The sequence below is a fragment of the Galeopterus variegatus genome, unplaced genomic scaffold, assembly GCF_000696425.1.
Source record: "Galeopterus variegatus unplaced genomic scaffold, G_variegatus-3.0.2 Scaffold1117, whole genome shotgun sequence".
NCBI lineage: Eukaryota > Metazoa > Chordata > Mammalia > Dermoptera > Cynocephalidae > Galeopterus > Galeopterus variegatus.
The window spans coordinates 291,910-314,645 of record NW_007727228.1 but is presented as its reverse complement, the minus strand read 5'-3'; the positions used below and the strand labels follow the sequence as shown (position 1 = coordinate 314,645).

At 37.9% G+C, this 22,736-nt stretch overlaps 1 protein-coding gene across 1 annotated transcript in view; it reads left to right on the top strand.

The window, feature by feature from the left end:
* HIBADH (3-hydroxyisobutyrate dehydrogenase) overlaps window positions 1–22,736 on the top strand; it is a 127,077-nt gene that overhangs the window by 19,356 nt on the left and 84,985 nt on the right. Inside the window, exons 3-4 of the mRNA XM_008574908.1 lie at window positions 8,136–8,245; window positions 10,814–10,935. Coding sequence (XP_008573130.1) covers window positions 8,136–8,245; window positions 10,814–10,935 — 232 coding nt within the window. The remainder of the gene's footprint in view (window positions 1–8,135; window positions 8,246–10,813; window positions 10,936–22,736) is intronic.

Here is a 22,736-nt window from a genome sequence, read left to right as displayed (position 1 = left end):
TTAAAGGCTAAAACATTTGGGGTATGTTTGAGTTGACTCATACATTTTAAGGACAGGGGCTCACTCCCTCCCCCCCCCCCCATTACTATAGTTACTATTTCACGTGAAACTGATGAGGTGACAGCCAAAGAAAACAGAAGTCTCCCGCCCCGGCCCGAGATTGCAGAAAGGCTGGCTAGTTGATTTCTAATGTTGACTGTGCTTTCAGTGAGAGATTTAAAGGGAGGAAGAAGTACCAAAATAGAGACACCTAGTCCAAGAAGCAGTTAACTCAATCTACAGATTCTGAGAAGTCTCCTTGAAGAAGTGCTTTTTCTTTTAAAAGCAAAAACTGGGAAGTTATTGTTTCATGTAATGGAAGAGTTTGGGGAGTGGTCTGACTTCAGGCAGAGCTGAATTTGGCTGTGCAGATGTAATCAGATTCCTTTCTCTCTGTCTCTGGGCTCTGCTTTTCTCAGGCAGGCTCCTTCCTCCCCTTAAATTGCAAGATGGCCATCTGCAGTTGCAGGTGAAGAAGCGCTTTAAAATGTTAGGACCCTGCAGGCTTTTCTTCAAGCTGTAAATAGTAGTAAAAAATACTACATGAGTTATTAAGGACATAGTGACTGTATTTAATCAGCTTATTTATGCCTTTAATCGTTAGTCTATTCTGATAGGGCATTTATGATGGGTTAAATTTATTTGAGGTCATTTCCATAAAAAACATGGGCATCTCTTAGATCCCCAATACCTGCCACCTGCCAAAAACACAAAAAGTAGGCATTTGTACTTCAATATCCTTTTATTACATCCTTGTTTCTGTTGGAAGCTTAGATGCATTTCATTTCAGATTTTAGCATTTTTCCTAAGGATGTGACTGATAATAATTATTAGGCCTCTGTATATTAGAAATCATGAATCAATAAATTGTGAATATAGTGGTTTAATTAAAAACATAGACCCTGGGACCAGACTGCTTGGGCTCAGATCTCACTCAGCTCTGCCGTGGGCTAGCTGTGTGACTTCAGACAGATTATTTAACCTCTCTCTGCTTAAGTTTCCTCTTCTTATAAAATGGGGATACTAATAGTACCTTCCTCATGGTCCTAGAGAACCTGGCACATAGAAAGTGCTATTACTGCTGCAACTATTCTGTTGTTATTATTGTATCTATACCATATGTTGGGAAAATAGAATAGTTTGGTCAGGCTTCCTTGCCTTGGGGCAGGTTGGGGGTGGTGCAGTGCATTCTTGGTAATCAAATTGTGTGCATGTGGGTGGAGTTAGTGCATATGTGTGGTGCTGTGACCTTGGCTGGCGTCTGCCTTGGTTGGTGTCTGCCTTGGCTAGCATCTGCCTTGGGCAGGTAAAAGAGCCCGACAATTGGCCCAGTCGGCAGGATTATGGGCAGATAAAAGACAGTTGGCGCAATCTGTGACAGGATTCGTAGCAGGTACAAGAGCTGAAAACCCTTGGAAGAAGGAGGAAATGTGGCTATGTTTAAATATGTTGTGCCCTATGGCCACCTTCCTGTTGATCTGGTTGCTGCACATTGTATTGCAAGGCAGCACAGACCAGCCAATACAATGGAAAGGGGGAGGAAATGTGGCTGTCCTTGAGCATGTGATGCCTGGTGGCCACTTTTCTGCTGACCAGAGCCTGGCTGCTGCTCATGATGCTGCAAACTGATTGAGATTTGTGTAGAAAGCAGAGTCGTTGGAAGCACAGATGAATGGCCTGGAGGACAATGTGCAGTGACTGGCCACTCCTGCCTCTCATACCAGGGAAGACGACCAACCCAGTGGTGAGTTGGGGAAAACCGTGTGTCTCCAGGCATGACCTGTTGTGCATGAGAAATTGAGACAGTAAAGCAGCAGAAACAGGGAGAGCCCCTGACTGCTGCAACTGTGGGACCTAGGGGTGGATGGTGTAATGTGCTCTGGAGACGATATAGTAAACACATGTTGCGTTTGTTTGAAGGCAAGAGGCTCGGAGGGTGCCACTTGAACCCAATGGCTCGATGGGTGCTGTATAAACCCGAGAAAGCAGATGGCCATATAAACCTGAGGAAAGAGTGCCACATACAGATGGGCAGATGACCCAAGGATGGGTGCCCCTGCAGAATTTCAAGTATGTTTTCACCTGGTGAAAAGGTGGAAAAGTTAGCCTCCATTATATGTGTCTGTCTCTGTGGCAGTGGTTACAGAATAGCTGCAGATATGCACAGGGGCAGGGCAGCCACTACTTGATGGACTGAATGAATGCAGCTGTGGGCGAATGCTGCAAAACTGCACAAGACTGAGTGAATAGCTGGTGTAAGCCGAGCTGATTCAAGTAATTCAGGAACTTGGTGTGCAGCTAGATGCTAAGAGCCAAGACAATGGGAGAAAAGCCCTAAAGGCATTTGAGAAGTCTGAAAGGGTGCCCCACCCATCATAGGCCCTGAGGCCTAGGAGAACTGAGTTGTCCCAGAGGACAGACCTGGGGCACTGCTGCCCTCGGCAAATTGCTCCCTGCATCCCAGCTGCTTTGGCTGGGACAGTCCTGCCTCAGCACCTCCAAAGAGCAAAAGCTGAAAACCTTGGTGGCATTCACGTTGTGTTGGGTTTGCTGGCGGCAGTGTATGAGAGCAGTGGAGGCATGGCAACTTCCACCTAGATTTCAGAAGATGTATGAGAAAGCCGGGGGACTCAGGCGGAGACCTGCTCCAGGGGTGGAGCTGCTGTGGAGGTCATCTATAGAGCAATGTGGAGCAGAAAAGTAGCGTTGGAGCCCCCACAGATGAACTCCTACTGAGGAAATGTCTAGTGGAGCCAGGATGGCGGGACTGCCACCAGGAGCCCCGAACTGTGGGGCTGCTGGTATGTGCAATGCCAGCCTGGAAAAGCTGTAGGCACCAGGGCAGCTCAATGGGCTGCACTTGGCGGAGCTGTAGGAGCGAGGTTGCCCTACGCTTTAGGGGTCCAGGTGCCGCAGTGTGCTTAATATTTGCCCTGTTTGGGTCTTGGATTTATTTGGGGCCTGTTTTTCCTTTTTATTCCTCCCTTCTGGAATGGGAATGTGTTCCCAATGTCCGTCCCACTGTTTCTTGGAAGTATAAACTTGTTTTTGACTCTACAGGTTCACGGCTGAAAGGACTTTTGCTTTTAGTCTCAGATGAGACTTTGGACTTTTGAGTTCGTGCTGCAACAAGCTAAAGACTTTTGGGACTGGGATGGAATGTGTAATATGTAAATGTAAGGGTCATTTATCCTTGCTAAGGGAACATCGAGGAAGATTCTGAACACGTAGATTGTACGGCGAGGGACCCTGAAGGGGTGGATTGTTGGGAAAATAGAATAGTTTGCTCAGATGCCCTTGCCTCAGGGCATGTTCAGGGTGGTGCCATGCATTCTTGGTAAGAAAACTGTGTGTGTGGGCAGAGTTTGTGCGCATGCACAGAGCCATGACCTTGGCTGGCGTCTGCCTTGGGCATCCGCCCGCGTGGCCATGCTCTCCAACCTATGGCTTCCAAGGGCCTATTTGCCGGTTACCTAGATCATAGACCAGCATGTGAGGGGTCTGGTGACCCAGCCTGGCGTGTGAGGGGTCTGGGGACCCAACTTGGCGTGTGAGGGGTCTGGGGACCCAGCCTGGTGTGTGAAGGGTTTGTGACCCAATCTGGACAACAGGCTTGAAGGGTCTGTGAGCTCCAGACCCAGCCTTAGCTCGACAGTTAGCCCAGTTGGCAGGATTACGGGCTGGTAAAAGAGCCCGACAATTGGCCCAATCAGCAGGATTACAGGCAGATAAAAGAGCTCGACACCATATTTCTCCAAAATCTTTACTCCCCAACACCATGCATACAAACACACCACTGTCTCAGCAGATTTACTGAGTCCAGAGTGCTTTGTAAGAAAATTATAGACATATTTTTAAATGAAAGAATGGTGATAAAAATTAAAACCAAACCAGGAGATAAAGTGATTTGACAGCATTTCTGTTTAAGAATCTTTTCTGCACTGCCCCTTCAATTCCACTTTTATATTGTTAAGCCTTAGCATGAAAGGCATGTGACTTGTGCTTCAATTTCATTGTCTAGGATTTTCCTTAGAGATGCTGCTGATCTGTGCCAAAAGTCTGGGATGTATGCACCATTTCTGTGTGAGTTTTCTGGTTGAACTAGGCTTAATTAGATTCTCTTTTCTTTTGTTTTCTCTTCAAAAAGTTGGAAACCATTTTGTTATTCCTGGGTTGTAAGGTTAAGTAAAACTCTTGGGATCTAATCTGGCATTTACTCAGGCCTTGTTAAATGAGAACTTTAAAAACCTCTTGCTGAGTAGGCTCCATCATTTTTGACCAAATGTTTCAAGATGTAGGCACAAATTGTTTTTGTCAGTTTTTCAAGTGTGTGTAATGGTGTGCTTTTCTACTTGGAAAGATTAAAAGACACAGGAGTGGCAAGTTTAACAAGATCACGTTCATCTCCTTTGTAAGTTTCTGTTACACATCTGGTTTACTTGGAAGCAGTGCTGAACTTGACTTATGTGACTATTTTGTCTATGAGAGATAGCAAGATTTTTCTCTTTATGTAAGGCAACTAGGTAACAGTTGTTTCCTTCCGATGGCTATGTGAAAAGGCTGTTACACATCTGGTTTACTTGGAAGCAGTGCTGAACTTGACTTATGTGACTATTTTGTCTGTGAGAGATAGCAAGATTTTTCTCTTTATGTAAGGCAACTAGGTAACAGTTGTTTCCTTCCGATGGCTATGTGAAAAGATACAGTTCCTTCAGATTACTCTTGGCCCTGCTCCCTCTTCCCCTCCAGCACAGCAGATTTTGTCTTCAATCTATCCTATCTTCTGCTCTTTATTTTACATACCTACCATCGATGCATATTAACATACAGGTGAGTCAGAGTTAAAAGAGAAATTGGCTGCAAGAATTCTTAAAGACTTTAGATATTGTGATATACATGGGAACCAATCTCCTGTAGTCAGCACTGAAATAATGGAAAAGTAGAGTCATCTTAATTCATAATAGTATAAGCATGAGACAATTGAATTAGCAGGAGAACTGTCTGGAACAGCCTCGGTAATCAGAGCCATGGCCCAGAATCAGCCAGGCCAGTGACTGTCCACAGATGTGGAGGTGTCAAAGACTTGTACAGTTCAAGTCCTGCTGATAATGTCCATTTGTACTGAGTCATTGTAGGTGCTTCCGATTCCATCAGCCTTTTTTCACAGGGGTCTTACCTTCCTAGAACTTAAGGTTACTAAATATGAAAAACATCTCTGCCTAAGTTTCCTTTCTACTTTGGAGATAGAAACCTTTAAAGATAACCTTTAAAATCACTATTCTTTCGTACATTTGGAAACTGAAGCCAGAGAGGTTAAGTGATTTACACAAAATCACACATGGCTTCTTGGCTGAGCTGCAGTTAAACCTGAGTCTCTGGCTTCCCAAATTAGTGTTCCTTCACTGATCCATGCTGTCTTTACTTATCCATTCAATTAGCAAATGTAATTGAGGGGACTCTAATTAGTTTGGCTCCTAAAGGCTTTTGTGGTTAGTGTCAGACTGGCAACATGTTTTTTTTTACTCCAGCTTTTGAGTCGTGGCCAAATTTTGTCAGTCAGTTATTTCAGAGTCTTGAAGTCATCACATTGATGGCAAGATTGTTTGAATGTCTGTCTGTCTAATAAACATGCCTTCGTAGTGCAAATTAGAGACTGTTATTAAGATGTTCTGAATGTATGTAGTCATTAGCTTTAGAGTGGTTATGGCTAGTACAGTGGTAACATTCCAGCTATCACTATCATTGTGTGTTTTTTCTTGGCCTGTGAGCTTTGCCATTACTTTCCTATATAATTGAAGGGTTAGCAGTACTCTGGCAACCCAACCATACCAAGAAGCAGATGCAAGGGATGCAGGGGGCTGATTGGTCACCCCATGCACTTGGCAGTTGCATGAATTGGCACCACCAGTTGATGGGCATGAGAAGCTTGGAGGTGAGCTAATCTCAGGTCTGTTAGCTAATTGTTGACGTTCTTCAGGGCACCTCTCAAGGAGTATGTAGATGGCATTGAATTTCTTTTAATGGAGGAGAACTCTTTTAATTCCTAAGAGGAAGTCTGAAATGGACTCTTAGGCTTCAGGGCTTACTGATGTCCCTAGAGCTAGAGAGATGGAGCTGCAGTAGAAGGAAAGGCAAGAAGGAATTGCTTTACAGTGCATTTACTTCAATAGAGTAGGGATGTGAAAATGGGGCTCTGTAAGTAGCCCATATTCTTGATATAGTCCAGGAGTAGAGAATTATGACTCCTGCGTTTTCTTTTCTTATCGCCTTGTTTTACTCAGCTGTATTTTTCTTGAGTAAACTGTTTGCCAGGAAATAGTTGCCTCTTTGAATCTCAATATTTATTTGGGTGTACGAAAGGTTTCCATGTAACTTAAGTATTTTTTTGTAATTTGATGGAAATTGTTTTTCGTTTTCATTATTTGTGGCAAATCCCTATTATATGTAAAAATATACATATTGAATGTACCTCACTGTAGACTGTGAAATGCTGCATTGTCTTTAGAATGAAACCTTGAAAGAGAGAATTTTTGTTTGTTTTAGAGTCTGAGTTTTATAATATCATTTCCTACCCTGTTAATATGCGGTGTGCTAGGATACTTGATTGTCTGACATTTTAAAGAATGACTTATGAAATTGCTTTATGTTAAAACTGCATTTACCCAGAATTTGATTTAGAATCTGATAGTCTCTTGTGGAAAATTGAAATGTAATTACTTCTAGCTAATAATATTTAGATTACACTCTGTTTCTGGCTTCCCATTCTTTCACTTTCACCAGATGCACATAGAAGGTAAAAAGCAAATGTTATGTAAACTTCCACCACATGAAAATCAGAGGCATTCCCATTCCTAAGATGCTTACATGCCACTTCACGTTTTCTAGTAGAAAAATATGTCAATTGCTGTATGTGTAGTATACTTAGAAATACGTCAGTTTTTACATACGTAAATAGTTATGGAGAGAAATCTTCAGTTATCTGCCTGATAGTCCTTTGTCTTTTTTTAAATGAAGAGAGAAAAGGCTTCAGAGAAGCTTTTATGATAATTGGGATGATGGATTCTTTCTATTAAAGGAGAGTTTGAGTTAAGGAGTGAGCCTCTGGTGGCTTCTGACCTCTTTGGTTGCCAACTGGCAAGGTATATCAAGGTGTATATGTGAAAGAGAGCCAATGCTGGGGTGGTGGGAGAGTGAAAGGCACACACACAGGATGGACAGACCCACTTTCCTTTACAGTATGATTATGGTCATTATCAAAGCAGAAATGAGGGTTGAGAGAGTGCCTTGATGTCTCTCTTGAACACTGTATATTGTTTCTGCATGCATGCTGGTAGCTCACACTATCAGCCTTCCTGGTGGTACTCAGAGTCACTGTGGAGAATGCTCATGCCTCTGTCCTGACCTTTTCTTTTCTGAAACTGGCTTTTTTTTTTTTTTTGATTGAAAATAGAGACCGGATGATGATGATGGTAGGGGCTTGAGATTTTGCTAGGAGATTTTGCTGCTCACCAGCTCACTAGTGAATCCTATGGTTGGACTACCAGCTCTGTTGTACTAGAATGTTTTTCCCAGTCAGTGCATCTATACCAAAAAGTATGCTGTTTAAGAATCCAGGTTGGGGCCGGCCCCGTGGCGCACTCGGGAGAGTGCAGCGCTGGGAGCGCAGCAACGCTCCCGCCGTGGGTTCGGATCCTATATAGGAATGGCCGGTGCGCTCACTGGCTGAGCGCCGTGCAGACGACACCAAGCCAAGGGTCGCGATCCCCTTACCGGTCACGAAAAAGACAAAAAAAAAAAAAAAAAAAAGAATCCAGGTTGAAGGAACAATGAGCAGTGTTTGTTCCCAGGACAGTTTGGTTTTGCCCTTTTCCCCTCACACTTTTAAAAATAAACAGATTTGATTCCACAGAAACTGCATCCATATGTGTATGAGGAATGGACCCTTTATTTTAGGCAGTTGCTTTTTTTTTTTTTTTGTCAGTTGGAAACAAGGATTAGTTTTTAAGCACTGTCATTGTTATAGGCATGCATAAAAAATGTGCTCTGGAAACTTTCATTTTAATTTAAATAATGCACCTTTGCAATTTTTTTTAAAGGTAGTGTCTTCCCCAGCAGATGTAGCTGAAAAAGCTGACAGAATTATTACAATGTTGCCCACCACTATCAATACAATAGAAGCTTATTCTGGAGCAAATGGAATTCTAAAGTATGTATTTCTCAACTGTGGATATTTTCTTCTTATAATAGTTCATGAATTTCGCATTTGTAAATTTACTTTTAGTAAATTACAGTTATATTTGTTAAACTTGTCCATACTGTTTTCTTATTTCATAAAGTGAATAGTGTGGTTTCTTTCTCATTGTAAAGGTTTATTTTTTTTACTGAAGTCAAGTATGTGACTTTTGGGAATAAGATTTTTTTGCTTCTGTTTCTTTTCCTTAACTCTTCCATCAAACTTATCCTTTCATTGGTAACATGTTTAAAAGACTTTAAAGCTTGCATTTTAAACTGTACAGCTATAACAAGCATAATTTTCTTATGGCTTATAGAAATTCAGAAAAAGGTTTCTATGAAAAATCAAACATTGGAAAGAACACCATTATTTAACATTTTATTATATAATAAAAAGTTATGGTATGTTCTTTGGGTTAGTACATCTGTAGTAAGAACTTTGGGAAGTTGGAATTAAAGGTTAGCAGTAGCTCTTTAAAGAAAATATAATTTAGGGTTTCCTTGTCAGTGCCTAGCTTCCCTGGCTTAGAACTTTTTGGTTAATTGCTGCTTATTGCCAAACCCTTGTGGTTCTGTGAGGATGACAGTGGTTGAATTCCCAACTTAGATTTCTGGTCTTACTGGTTCCTGTTCCTAACTTATTTTGTTGTTGAATTTCGTCAAAGATCTAGAACCAACTGGTAGGCCCTATAGATACATGAAGGGCTAAAAGGAAGTGTTTGATTTCAGGAAACTGTAATACATGAAACTTGAGGTTTTTGGAGATTGAATTGCTTTGGAAAACTAACAAACTTGGAAGCAAAAGACACTTGGATATTAGACAGAAAACTGATAAGATAAATGTTTAGATTTCAGGGAAGGTTGAAAGACACTCATTTTGGATGGAGCCCTCAAGCCCACAGTGTGTGTGGTCCTGAGGCATCCTAGCTGTCTCATTACCTAGCCTGTTTCAGTTAGGACCCTATTTTCCCTCTCAAATGCTGCTAAAAACTTGTGTGGAGACATAACTCTACATTTATTAATATCCTTTACTAAGGAATATGGCAGCTGGCTACCAGAACAATTTTGTCTGGGGAATGCTTTGAAAGAGTTTGGTTTTACATTGAACTGTAATTTGTTTCTCGTGGGTGGTTCTACATTTTTTTCTGGGTCAGGATCATTTCACCATACCCAGTGCATGTGTAATTATTGAGATGATTTCCCATTTGTTTAAAGACTTAAGATCTTGAAAATATCATGAACACAGAAGACTGATAAACTTAATTCTGTGTGTGTGTGTGTGTGTGTGTGTGTGTGTATCTGTGTGTATCTGGCAACTGGCCAGTACGGGGATCGAACCCTGGACCTTGGTGTTATCAACATTATGCTCTAACCAACTGAGCTCACCTGCCAGCCTAATATTCTTAATATTTAAGTTACATGAAGTGAAACATACACACTGAGATGATGTCTAATCGAGTATATTATTTCTCTTCTGTGGAATATATGCAAGCATTGCATTTGAGCTTGAACAATGTATATGTCTGAAATTGTTGTTTGAACTATTTCGTTTGTTATTTTTTTCTATAGAAAGGTTTTATTTACTTTTCTTTTTAGTATTTTTTGTCAATGATTTTTCTGTTTCTCCTTCACTTATCTATATTTATTCAGTTCTGATTTTTTCAGTCATGATTCTGTGTCCTCTGGGTTAATATATCAGTAGTAAGAACTTTGGGGAGTTTGAATTAAAGGTTAGCCATAACCCTTTAAATAAATTATAATTTAGGTCAGAGTGTCCTAGCCAGTGAAGATATAGATAGTAAGGGAACTATGTAGGTATAATTCTATACTTACAGTACAAACAAAAATGTTTTACTGTAAGAATACCATTTGAATATTGATGTAAAATGTGATATATGAAGAGACTGCTTCTCCCTTTACCAATGTATGTATATAAACTTATATATAAAGAACAAAAAGACTTGGTGAGATTTCTACATTAATTCCTATATTTTCTTTCTACCAGTTTGATATATTATTTTGTCTTTAAAAAGTTGCAGTTATAAAAGAATATGCCATCCTGAAGCAAATGGCTAGATTTCAATTGCTTACATTTATTCTACCGAGTGGAAATGATATGGATACATGAAATTCGCAATATAGCTTGTTAAAGACAAATAAATTAAGACCCATCTATTTTATAAACAAAAATCTAAATCCTGTCAAATACAGGACTAAGGTTAATAAGTTAAATTAAATGTTAGCTTCACCTATTATGAAGTATTATGGTTAGTGTGTACTTCACCTGAAACCAGAATTTATATCATGTAGTTTATTAGATTTTTTTTGTTCATTTGAGACAGTTTGGGTTTATTTTGAACTATAATTGATTTGAAAATGAATGTGAAATTTTTGAACCAGTTCTAACTAATAATGATTTAAATACTAAACAAAAGACCTCCTTGATATCTGGCAGCTTCTAGCAGATTCTGATTCTATAGGTAGTTGCATGGAATGTTTATTCAGAGTGGTAAACAATAAATATTTTTATTTATTTACTTAGAAAAGTGAAGAAAGGCTCATTATTAATAGATTCCAGTACTATTGATCCTGCAGTTTCAAAAGAATTGGCCAAAGAAGTTGAGAAAATGGGAGCAGTTTTCATGGATGCCCCTGTTTCTGGTGGTAAGTGGTAGCTAAAATATATGCGCACCTATTTACATTTGTCAAAAATAGCAATATGGTTTTGTGGTACCCAAGATACCAGTTGTTTCCAGATCTGTTACGGAATTCTCACTCTCTCATTAAAAAACAAAACAAAACAAAACTGACGTTATTTAGTACTCTCAAGATATGTTACTGGTTCTAATTCAGATAAAAGGATGTCACAACTTTGAAGAGTTGTTAATTTTTGGTCCAGTTATTGTGGATAGGGATAGATCAATCAGTTCCTAGATAATTTAACTTTTTAGAACTAATTCAAGAAATAATTAGCTTGAATAATCCTTTAACTTAAAGAAACTGAAGAAGTGGTAAAAAAGAAAAAAATAATTTCACAAGGGAAACAATTAGGCCTGGATGTTTTTATAGATGAGTGTTACTAGAATTTCAAGGAGCATATTATATAAATTTTGTACAAACTTTTCTAGACTATAGAAAAAGAGGAAGTACTTCCTAACTCATTCTACAAGACCTGTGTAACTCTGGTACTTAAACCAAACAGAATCATTATGAGAGAGAAAAATTGTATATAGGTCTATTTCAGTCATGAATATAAAACTAAAAACTTTAAAAAAGTATATTAGCAAACTAAGTCCAACCACGTATTAAAAGAGATCAAACACGCAACCAAATTTGGTTTAGCTGATATATATGCAGAGATGGCTTAATGTTAGAGAATCTGTAAATATAATTAACATACTTAAAAGTCATGTAATCATGTTAATAAGAGGAGGAGACCCACTAATGAAATTCTAAAAATTTAGTATTGTATTGAATATTAATAGCATGTATCTGGGTATTTTGGAATGATAGGATTATAAGTACGATTTTCCGTAATTTTTAAATTTTCCAAAATTACTGTGTAATCAAAATTACTGTGTGCATATATATTTATATATATATTTGTAGCAGTATAGCAGTAGGTAGCATAATGGGAATTTGATTCCAATTATATTAAACTTGATTGTGAGCTTTGGAATTCAAAAATAAAATATAATTTTAGATTGGTTTCTATTTTTTCAAAAAGAATTTAATGATCTTGTTGTAAAAGTGTGTTATATCCCAAACCATTTTTGAACATAGGTGGAAGAATAAATAACTATTAGCTCTTCTAATTGTTATATTGAATTGGTTAAATAGGATAAAGATTTACAGTGTGGTATAGGTACTTTGATCATAAAATACTAATAAGCATAAAATACTAATAAGTTTGGTGGTGTTGTGGCTTTTTATAGGGTAGAATTAATAAACTGAAAAGTTCTTTCTTTGAGTGGTTCTATAATTGAATTTGGAAATTGGTATAATACTTATGATCTCGCTGTTGATTGATCTTCTTTTGCTTCAGGAAGAGCCTGAAATTATCATTTGATAATGAAGAATATGGATTTGATTTTTAAAAGTTATTTTAACTTTTAAAACTCAGTATTGTGAGAGATCTTTGAAATTACTCTTTTGTTCTTTTTGAGCTGTTTTTAAACCCTGGTTTGTAGTTTCAGGGTGCAAAAATGCTAATATAACTGCGAATACATCTGAATCTGCACTATATTATAGATTAAAAGCTTTGTGTGGGGATGGTTCGTGATAATTTATTGGTTGACACATGATCATTATGAGATTAACCATTATAAAGTGGCAGCTTATTTATATTGGTATTCTCATAGTTATTATTTTTTTATGTTTAATATGATGGGTTAAAAATGGCTCCTCTGCTGGCCAGTTAGCTCAGTTGGTTAGAGTGTGATGTTATAACATCAAGGTCAAGGGTTTGGATCCCTATACCGGCCAGCTGCCAAAAAAAAAAAAAGGCCTTACTTTATTAGTTAAAAGAAAATAGAAGAAACATCCTGTATATTAAATAGGCTTGTTTAAAAATCATTATATTTTAAGTAAATAAAATAAAAGGGATGTAGGAAAGCATGGCTTAGATACCCAAGGTGGCCCACAATTTTATAGAAGTTCTAATGTGGAATATTTGAGATCATTTGAACAAAACCTTGAAAATTACCCCCCCTTCTGGGACCAGACACACCCCACAACCAGGCATATTGCCAGTGCCAAGGAGCATACCAAAAACAGCACCTTGGTGTGGGTGGCCCACCACAGCCTCCACAATAACCATGGCTGCCGTGAAAGCGACTAGACACCACAACCACCATGCAAATGGTCCGCCAACCACTGGAGTGCATTGAAACAAGGTCTGAGTCACCAGCAGAGATAAAGAAAAGAAGAGGATGTCTCTTTCCACAAAGCCCATTTCAGAATGACAGAAGCAGCATCTGCTCTATGACAATACTGGGGGACCCGATCGCATCTCTCAGCATTGGACAGATCATCTAGGCAACAAATTAACAGAGTAACCATTATTCTTTCAGAAGGAGAGAAGAAATCTAGGGTAATTAGAAGGGGGATGGGAAGGAAATAGGGGAAGAGGAGAGATTGGACAAGGGGCATAAAGAATAATTACGATTTGTAACAATATATATGCTAGTAGTATTGATTTGATCAACATATCTCAATGTTCAACCCCCAAAATATGTATAATTGATTTTGATTCAATAAATAAAATAAATTTAAAAAAAATTACTCCCCTTTTATTCCTTTTTGCCAAGCCCTTATCTATTACCTGAGACTTAGAAAAAATGCATTTACATGGATTTATGTACAGATGCATGCAAATACAGTAGTATTCCAAAAGTATAAATGGGAACAAAGCAAACTTACTGTTCTGTGTTTAGCATTTTAAAGAGAAGTGTTTTTATTTATTTATTTTATTTTTATTTTTATTTTTTTCCTTTTTGTCCCTCTTACTGACCGGTAACGGGATTGCAGCCCTCAGTGTCGCGCCCGCACCGGGGACCGGCAACGGGATCGCAACCCTCAGTGTCGCGCCCGCACCGGGGACCGGCAACGGGATCGCAACCCTCGGTGTTGCGCCCGGACTGCGCTCAGCTAGCGAGCAGGAACCGGTCTCCACATGGGATCCGAACCCTCGGCGAGAGCGCCGCCGCACTCCCAAGCGGCACACTCTCCAGTGCGCCACCGGGCCGGCCCAAGAGAAGTGTTTTTAACCCAGATGGATTTTAAGTGGTATAGATTTCTGAGAAGTGATTGGTTTTTTCAATCCAGTGTTTTCCCTTTCTGCTAAGTATTATTCTGGGGAGTATAATAAAAATAATCATTACTGTATCATTTTATCAGCCTATGGAGTAACAGATTAAATGTTTTCCTCAGGTTTCATTTTGATATTTATTAGAACCACTGTATATTGGCTCCTGTGTACATCATCCTTTTTAGAAATAATGCAATTTTATTTAAGTGCTAAAGCAAATGGATGCCTAAACTGTTACAAGTCTCATTCTGAAACCAATGTGAATAACCATTTTCTACTTGTATATTTGTCACTTTATAATATAGAATTACCTTATAACGTACTTTGGCATGCCTATTTGGTGCCTCTTTTCGAAGTTGTCAGACAGTGCATGTTTTTATTGAAGCCCTCATTACATTATATTTATAGGCATTGATTCTCTTTCTCCTCTTGAGAGTAAGCTTTTTGAGTATAAGGAATGTCTTTTTCCTCCCAATTGTGTTATTAAATATTGAATATATACATAAAATATTTATGAAATTTATGTAAGGTATAAAGTGTAAGTATAGATTGAGCCAGTATGTACTCCTGCCCAGTTTAAGAAATAGAGCCTGTCACCTTTGAAATTCATATGTGCTTCCCTGATCCTATTTTGTTTTTTTCTGCTTAGAGGTAAATACTATCCTGAATTTTTGTCTTATTCCTATGCTTTTCTCTATAGTTTAACTCCATATATTTTTCTCTCTTAGACAGTAGTTTATTTTCCATGATTTAGAACATTATAGAAACAGAATCATAATGGGCATATTTTGTGCCTTGCTTTTTCACTTTATGGTATGTTCTCAAGTTGCATCCATGGTATTGGTAGAGCCACTGGCTTGCTCAGTGCCTTTGTGAGAAACAGAAAGAGGCAATCCCCCTGTGCTGAAACGGCCCTCCGGTGAGCAGAACACACCTTTGTATAAAGGATAAGGTACTCCTTTCTCTGGACAGACGTAGCCCTGCATCAGGGTTTATGGTTTGGCAAATTGAACGTGGACTGAATGTTAGCTCCTACTCTCCCTGTTGGCTGGATGCCCATGTGCAATGCATAAAATGTACTGCCATCACAGAGTTGTCATCTGCATGTAGTTCATTAATTTTAACTGTTCTGTTGTATACTTCTATATAAATATATCATTTTATCCTTTCTACTGTGATGTACATTTGGATTATTTCCAGTTTTTTAATATTATTCACATTCTTAGACTTCATGGAAGTGTGTCTTTTAAGCCTCTTTTTCCAGCATAGTGCCTAGAACATGGTTGGTCTTCAGTAAATGTTTAAAAACTTGGGTTACATTCAACTGAAAAAATAACCTTGTGAGATAGACAGGACAAGTGCCGAAATTCCCATTTTAGCAAGGATGGAAGCAGTGCTCAGAGATGTTAAGTAACTTATCTCAAGATCATGCTGTTGGTCAGTGGCAGAGTTGAAGACTAGCGTGATGTTTGTTTGTTTCATATTCCACTGTATTGGGAAATATTATCTTCTGGAGAGTTCTAATTTATTCCAAGAGGTTGCTAAATGGAAGAATGCCTTTTAAATTGTAAAATCTTGGCTAAAATAGCTGACAACTGATGTACATCTCCTAGTGGGCATTTAATAAAATGTGGTTGATTGGATCAAGAATCTTTTATATTTTAAAATTCGAGATTAATGTTAAATATTTTGAGCCTTCCTGTGGTTATTCCTCACTCCCAAGATGTTCTCCAAGATATTTATCCCCAAATTATTTACCTTTCTCAAGGTTAAACTAAGCTGAATGCCTCTATGTTCTAATATCTATCATTTTACAGTAATGATCTCTAATGACACACATCTCCATGTAGCCATACTCTGTGTCCATTCCCTACATTGACTCTGGGTTTAGCCATGTGACTTGCTTTGGCAAGTGGTATGTTAGCAAATGTTACACAAGGAGAAGCTTCGAAAGCACTTTGTACATTGAAGCTTGTCCTCTCTCACTGCTGGGAACTCTTCTGCCACCACATAGAGAAGCTGGGCTAGCCTGCTGGAGATATGTACACCAAACCACCATGCGTGTGAGTGCCAGAGGACTGAAGCCACATTAGTGACCTCAGGTCTGGCTAGCAGATGAACTGTACAGCTAGGTCCTGCCTAAACTGCTTGCCTGCAGAATTGTGAGCAAGTCAAGCCAGTAAGTTTTGGGGTGGATGTTATGTAGCAATTGATAACTGATGCAGCCAGTGTAGCTGATATTTTCATAATTGTGTAGAAGTGTTTAATGTTACTTATAGTATTAATTACTGGGTTGCCTGTGCTTATTTAGTATAAGTGGTATAAACCCTTTCCGAAGGAGAATTACCATAAAGCAGTTTTAGCATGAAGGCCAACTCTAATGCCAAAGTTAAGATATTTTATTATTAAGCCAGTCCAGAAAAGAGTGTGTGTTTGCTCTGAACAGTTCCCTGACTCATGTCTCTATATTTCTGATTACAAAGGAGAGTGTTTGACAGAATGTTACCTAAGTAGCTACCCTGGTGAGCTGATGTGATACTCACATTTAGTAAGATCTGGAAAAGTAAGAAGGAGAAAATTCAATAAAAGTTGTTATGGTGTTCTCATAGACTGCTGAGGTCGAATACTTTATCTAGCTTTTAAGTATCTCTTGTGCTCTTAGAATTAAGTTTTATTGTTAGACGGGATGTTGGCAATAATTTAGTTCAACTCTTACTTTATAGATGGAAAAATTGAAGTTCAAAGAGGGTAAGTGACTTGCCCAGGGTTCTCTAGCTTGTTAGGAAATCTAAGACAGACTCTTAGTTTTTCAGCTCAATCTAATGCTCTTCCCATACTCTGCCAGACCTTCTTCCCTCAGTTGTATCCTGTGGTGGCCTCTTCTCTTTTTCATAGCAATCCCCTTCTAGTGATTCCATTTCTAACAATTTCTAACCCCAGCAGCAGGCCCCCTATCTACTTTTTGCTAGCTGATAGGCACTGGCATATAGTAAAAATATAGGGAGGATTGCTTTATTTTCTAATTCTGAGAGGTTAGTTTCTGACCTGGAAGTGGCTTAACATTTCTCTTCCAGGGTCATTTGAGAAGAAATGGTTGAAGAGCCATTAATCTCTATTATCTGGAGAACTCAGGAGAGCTCAGCTCAGTCCTATTATGTTAGGCCCATCCTGGAATGTTTATTAACTGGCTATATAAAGGGGCTTTGTTTTGCAGATGGATTGGGATAGAACCAGTTTTGGGGGGTCTTTCCTGTTTAGGATGCACTTAGCTGTTGCTGTTTATTCAAATAGATCTCCAGAAAAAGAGAAAGTAAAAAAGTGGTATCTTGACATATCCCTAACATGTTTGAATTTAACTGGGACAGGATCTGTTCTGAGGTATAAGGACTGGGGAATTGAACAGAATTACACCTGAAAGCAGGAGGATGAGAGAAGTCTGTTTTATATAATAACAGTGAGGCTATTTTGCATGCCCTTTTTCTGTGTTCCCATAGTATATTATCTATGCTATTGCAATGACCACTGTGTTATGCTTACGTTTGTGCCTTTCTTTTCTATTAGACTCTGAAGAGGGCAGACACCATGTCTTATTCAACTTGTTATCACGAGTGTATATCTCCTAGTAGGCATTTAATGAAGTATGGTTGATTGGATCAAGAATTTTTTCTATTTTTAAAATTCAAGATTAATTTTAAATATTTTGAGCCTTCCTGCAGTTATTCCTCACTCCCAAGCTATTCTCCAAGATATTTATCTCCAGATTATTTACCTCTCTCTGAAGTTAAACTAAGCTAAGTGCCTCAACATTCTAGTATCAGTCAGGTAGTAAGCATTTACTGTATTTAAAATGTTATGTTGCAATATTAGATGTCACTGGGGAGTGTGATTATGATCAAAGTGATGGGGATGGGATGAGAGAAGTAGAATTCAGAGCAACTTAAAGAGGATATCCTTACATTAAAAGTTCAGGATTTAGGAAAACATACAAAAAAAATAATGTGCCAATAGTTACAAAATGTGAAATAATGCAATACAGCAGTATTCCTAGTACTTAACAATCAGGAAGGGAACTCCTCGTTAACAGCTTGATCTCCAGTGACATTCTAGGCACTGTAGAGAAACACCGTCTCCATCCTGTCTGTGTTGACAATTAACATTTATTTTGGCTTTCATTTCATATTCAGCTTTATGGATATTTAAAGAGAGAGTAACACCAGATTTGATTTATACAGCTGATTCCTGGGCAACAGAAGGACTTTTAGATCTAGAAATGGAAAAATCTATGTTAAAGATCAACTGGAGGGCCGGCCCGTGGCTCACTCGGGAGAGTGCGGTGCTGATAACACCAAGGCCCCGGGTTCGGATCCCACATAGGGATGGCCGGTTCGCTCACTGGCTGAGCGTGGTGCTGACAACACCAAGTCAAGGGTTAAGATCCCCTTACTGGTCATCTTTTTGAAAAAAAAAAAAAGATCAACTGGAAACCTCATAGATGATTCCCAGTAACATCCCAGGGGACCCAATGGAATTTAGAATTAGATTGAACAGTTTTTTAAGTAAATATGCTTTAAACAAAGAAGAAAGGAAATTGGTTAGTTCATATAATTCTTTTACCACCTATAGCTTCATTTTTTTTTATTGTGATTTTGTTAATGAAGAAATTAGAAGTTCCCTTGTGTGTTAGTAAGAGCCTGGAACTTTTAGAAAGAGAAGGTATTTCTAAAAATCAATGAAATGTCTCGTACTTAAAATTAATTGTATTTATTAACTCATCTGGTTAGAGCATGGTGTTGATAACGCTAAGGTCTGGGGTTTGATCTTTGTACTGGCCAGCCACCAAAAAACCCCAAAAAACACATAACAAAAAAAATTATATTCATATTCTTAAAATACTGCTTTCTGTATATGCTCCTAGTTGATCTTCTCTATTATGCTGACAGCACCGTAACCACAAAGGATATGCCTCATTCTCCATTTCACACAAGAAATGCTAATTAAGTACTTCTTATGTGCTAGGTATGTACTTATGTGCTGGAGCTTATCGTTTAGTAGGAATTGAATGAGTAAACAAATGAAAATAATTTCAGTGGTAAGTGCTGTAAAGGAAAAAAAGGCAGAGTAACATTTTAGGAGATAGAGACTGAAGGCTCTTTTACACAGAGCAGACAAAACTCACTTTCTGGGGAAGTGACATTTAAGCAGTGACGTGAATGTGAAGGTCCAGGGGAAGAGTGTTTCAGTGGAAGGAGCTGCTCTGCAAGAGCTCTGAGACATGAACAGGCCTGCTATGTTTGTGGAACATTCATTTTTGCATCACCAAGACTTAGCACGTAGTTTTACTTGGAGTTTGTTAAATAGAATAACCTGTACTTGACTCCCCATATGTCTAATACCATGCCTTTGTTTAACAGTTTGTGGTTTTCAAAGTAAAGCTAACTGGGCTTTATGTAAATTAGCCCACGACACTGGTCTTCATAAGTATGATGCCCTCATCTGTTTATCTTGTGCAAATCACATCTTTATGAAAGATGTAATCCTTATATATATATCAAGTGTTGTTTAGTAACACTGTTTTGGATACATGCACTTTTTTCCTGTGTGAAGTCGGTCTGCTACCACAGAGTTGGTTCCAATTTGTTCAACTCTCTTCCGTAATGAATGCTAGACTTAGAGCAAATTAATAACTATTGTTTGTGCCTAATGACCAAATACTGTTCAGTCTGCTCCAGGGGCATCATTACAGCACTTAACTGTGCTTAAGTAATTGGAGAATAAACGGACTGATTAGCTAATATGTCTGTAGATTTGTACAGCGACCTTAAGGTGAAGTGACTCTGCAGTGGCACTTGTAGTTAGCCCCAGGCTTTCCGTGCTGGCAAGCCTCATTGATTTGCTAAACTGTATTGTTGAAGTTAGGAATTAATGTCAAAAGTAAATAATTCAACTTGTATGTTTGTTTGTATAACAGTTCCCTACCAGGAAACCAAATTTTATACTCTACTTGGCTGGGTTAAGTTTTAGTAATTTGTTTGAGGTACTCTTAGAATATGGAGTAGTAAGCACAAAACCTATCAAAGAATTTCTCTTTGAGTGCTTGCTAAATCTCAATGAAACTTTCATATAGGCTCCATTATTGTTCTTAAAATCAAGTGTGTGATTTTTGCCTTTGCTGCTCACTGAAATGGATACCTAATGTTTTTCCACTAGATCTGTGTCTGATTTATGGTAAAGGGACCACAAAAACAAAAATTATTTATATTTTGGCACCTGACACTATTATAGTTAAGAGGGTCTATTGGCATTTCCATTAAAAAGTTTTCTTAGAGAAGTATATAACTTGGCAGTTTTATTTGGCTTTGAGCTGAAATATTTCTATTTCTGTCCAAAAGCAAATTCTTTTATCAAATTTCATGTAACTGAATTTGCCTTGGTTTTTTAATGTGTAGAGGGGAAAGGGTTATTACAGTAGGTCTTTTTTTGACATTCTCACAAGCTGTTGATTATACAGCAGTGTTGTGATTTTTATTCTTATATTTTGTTCTTAACTCAGTAAGAATTTCTTTATTTTTGTTATGCTAAATAGGTTCTAGAGGTCTGCTGTACAACATAGATTCTGTAGTTAAAAATACTGTATTGTACACTTAAAACTCTGTTAAAAGAGTAGATCTCATGTTATATGTTCTTACCACAAAAGAACAACAGTAGGGCACTAGGACGAGAAAACTTTTGGAGGTGTGATGAATATATTTATTACTTTGATTATGGTGATGGTTTCATGGGTATATGCATATGTCCAAACTCATCAAATTGTGTACATTAAATATGTGTGGTTTTTTGGTATATCATTATATCCTAATAAAGCTATTTAAAACTTTTTTTAAATGTTTTGAAATAAGTTGGTAAAATAATTCATTTTCATGGGTTCTTCCCTTTGAAGAGTTATACTCCTATTATGATATTTTTTAAAGTTACTTTTTAATTAGCAACTCCTATTATTTATTATAAAATTAAGAGTGCTTTGTGGCATTGACTTTTATATGAGACTTGAATTGCTCTCTCTTGGAAAAATATGAAATAGAACAAGACTCTCCTTGGTCTGATATCGTATTATATAAAGCTTTAGTTAACTCAAATAATTAAAATATCCTTTAATTTTGTTTGATGAATAAATCCATTTCCTTAGAAATGACTTGAAATTTATCAGTACCGGTACTCAGAACTAGGTCAATTATGTTAGCCATTTACATTTCCTCATAATTTTACTTATTACCCTGTATCCATTAAGTATCCTTTTTGTTTCTTGAGGATGTCTTTTGCCTGGGAGTGTCTACAGTTTGCACAAGTAGTTCAGAAATGTTTGTTAAGTAAATTCCAAGGGTTTCTTTGAAATTGGCCCCAAAGAAGAGATGCCCATAAAAATCTCTATTTACATTCTTTGGCATGCCTAAAACTCCCTTACAACAGTTATCATAGATAAAAGATCCTAAATTAGGTGTTAATAAGTTCTTAACACATTGAAAGTAGACTGCTGACTTACTGCCCAAGATAACATAGTTGAGGCAGCTATTAATAGTTTGTCTCCCAAGAAGTTGTAGAAGAATGGATTAGAGGAGGCAAGATGATCACTTAACTCAGTATTTTCATTATTGCTAATATTATATCATTTATTGTTAGTAATAATTGTGATTGCTAACAGCAGTCTAATTTATTTCTAAAAATTTATTCTCGCAATTTGTAATTCCTTCATCTCCAAATCTGAATGCCAAATTTTAATTGCACTGTAATTTCCAATCAAGTAACCATTACAAGGGTTGCTTTTGCCAGGCTGTGTCCTGTGGTGGAAGGAGACTGTTTTCTTCACATGGTTAGGCTGGAAAGCCTATGGATAAGGCAGGAGTCCTGCCTGAAGTAATCCCAGGGTATTTTTAATGTCCTTTAATTGCCACTCAGGATGTAAGTCAGACCAGACACAATTGGGTCTGGTCACATAGTTCAAGACTGCCTAGCAGTGTTTATATAAATGTGACATAGATTTAGCAAATAAGTTTGAAGCTATTACTTACATATAATTTACTTTTCCTTAGCACCTCTTGATTCCTAAGCAGTGTGAAATTAATTACAGTATACTTTATGTATTATATGTCTTTATTTTGTTTTGTTTGTGATCCCTGGATAGCATTGGGCAAGAGGTGGGAGGAAGAGATGGAATTGAGAATTTGACAAGCAACTTGTTACTGTGATCAAACCGAAACCTTTATCAGACTTATTTGCAGTTTCCTATATGTTTGATTTTCTTAAAGCAAGTTTGATGTTAGCAGATGAAAAGTAGGTGACGTTAAGTTTAATCCATCTCTATATATTTGTCATACAATTCCATTTTGTTTTGCATTGCTTTGGGTGTTTTAGTTGTGAACATTTTAAATTTACCCGCAAATTTCATAGAAGTCCTCCTTCCTTTGTGGCCAAAGAAAGTATGGCAGCAGACATGCCTTCTCTTTTCTGCCTTGGAGGGATTTTAACCTTACCTTAAGGTAGAGTTGTTGTTATTGTTTTGTATTTAGATCAAGTTATCTCCAGGGACAGGAGAGATGTGGACTTTTTATAAGAATTTTTTTTTTTTTGGTCTTTTGTCTTTTTCTGTGTCCGGCAACGGATT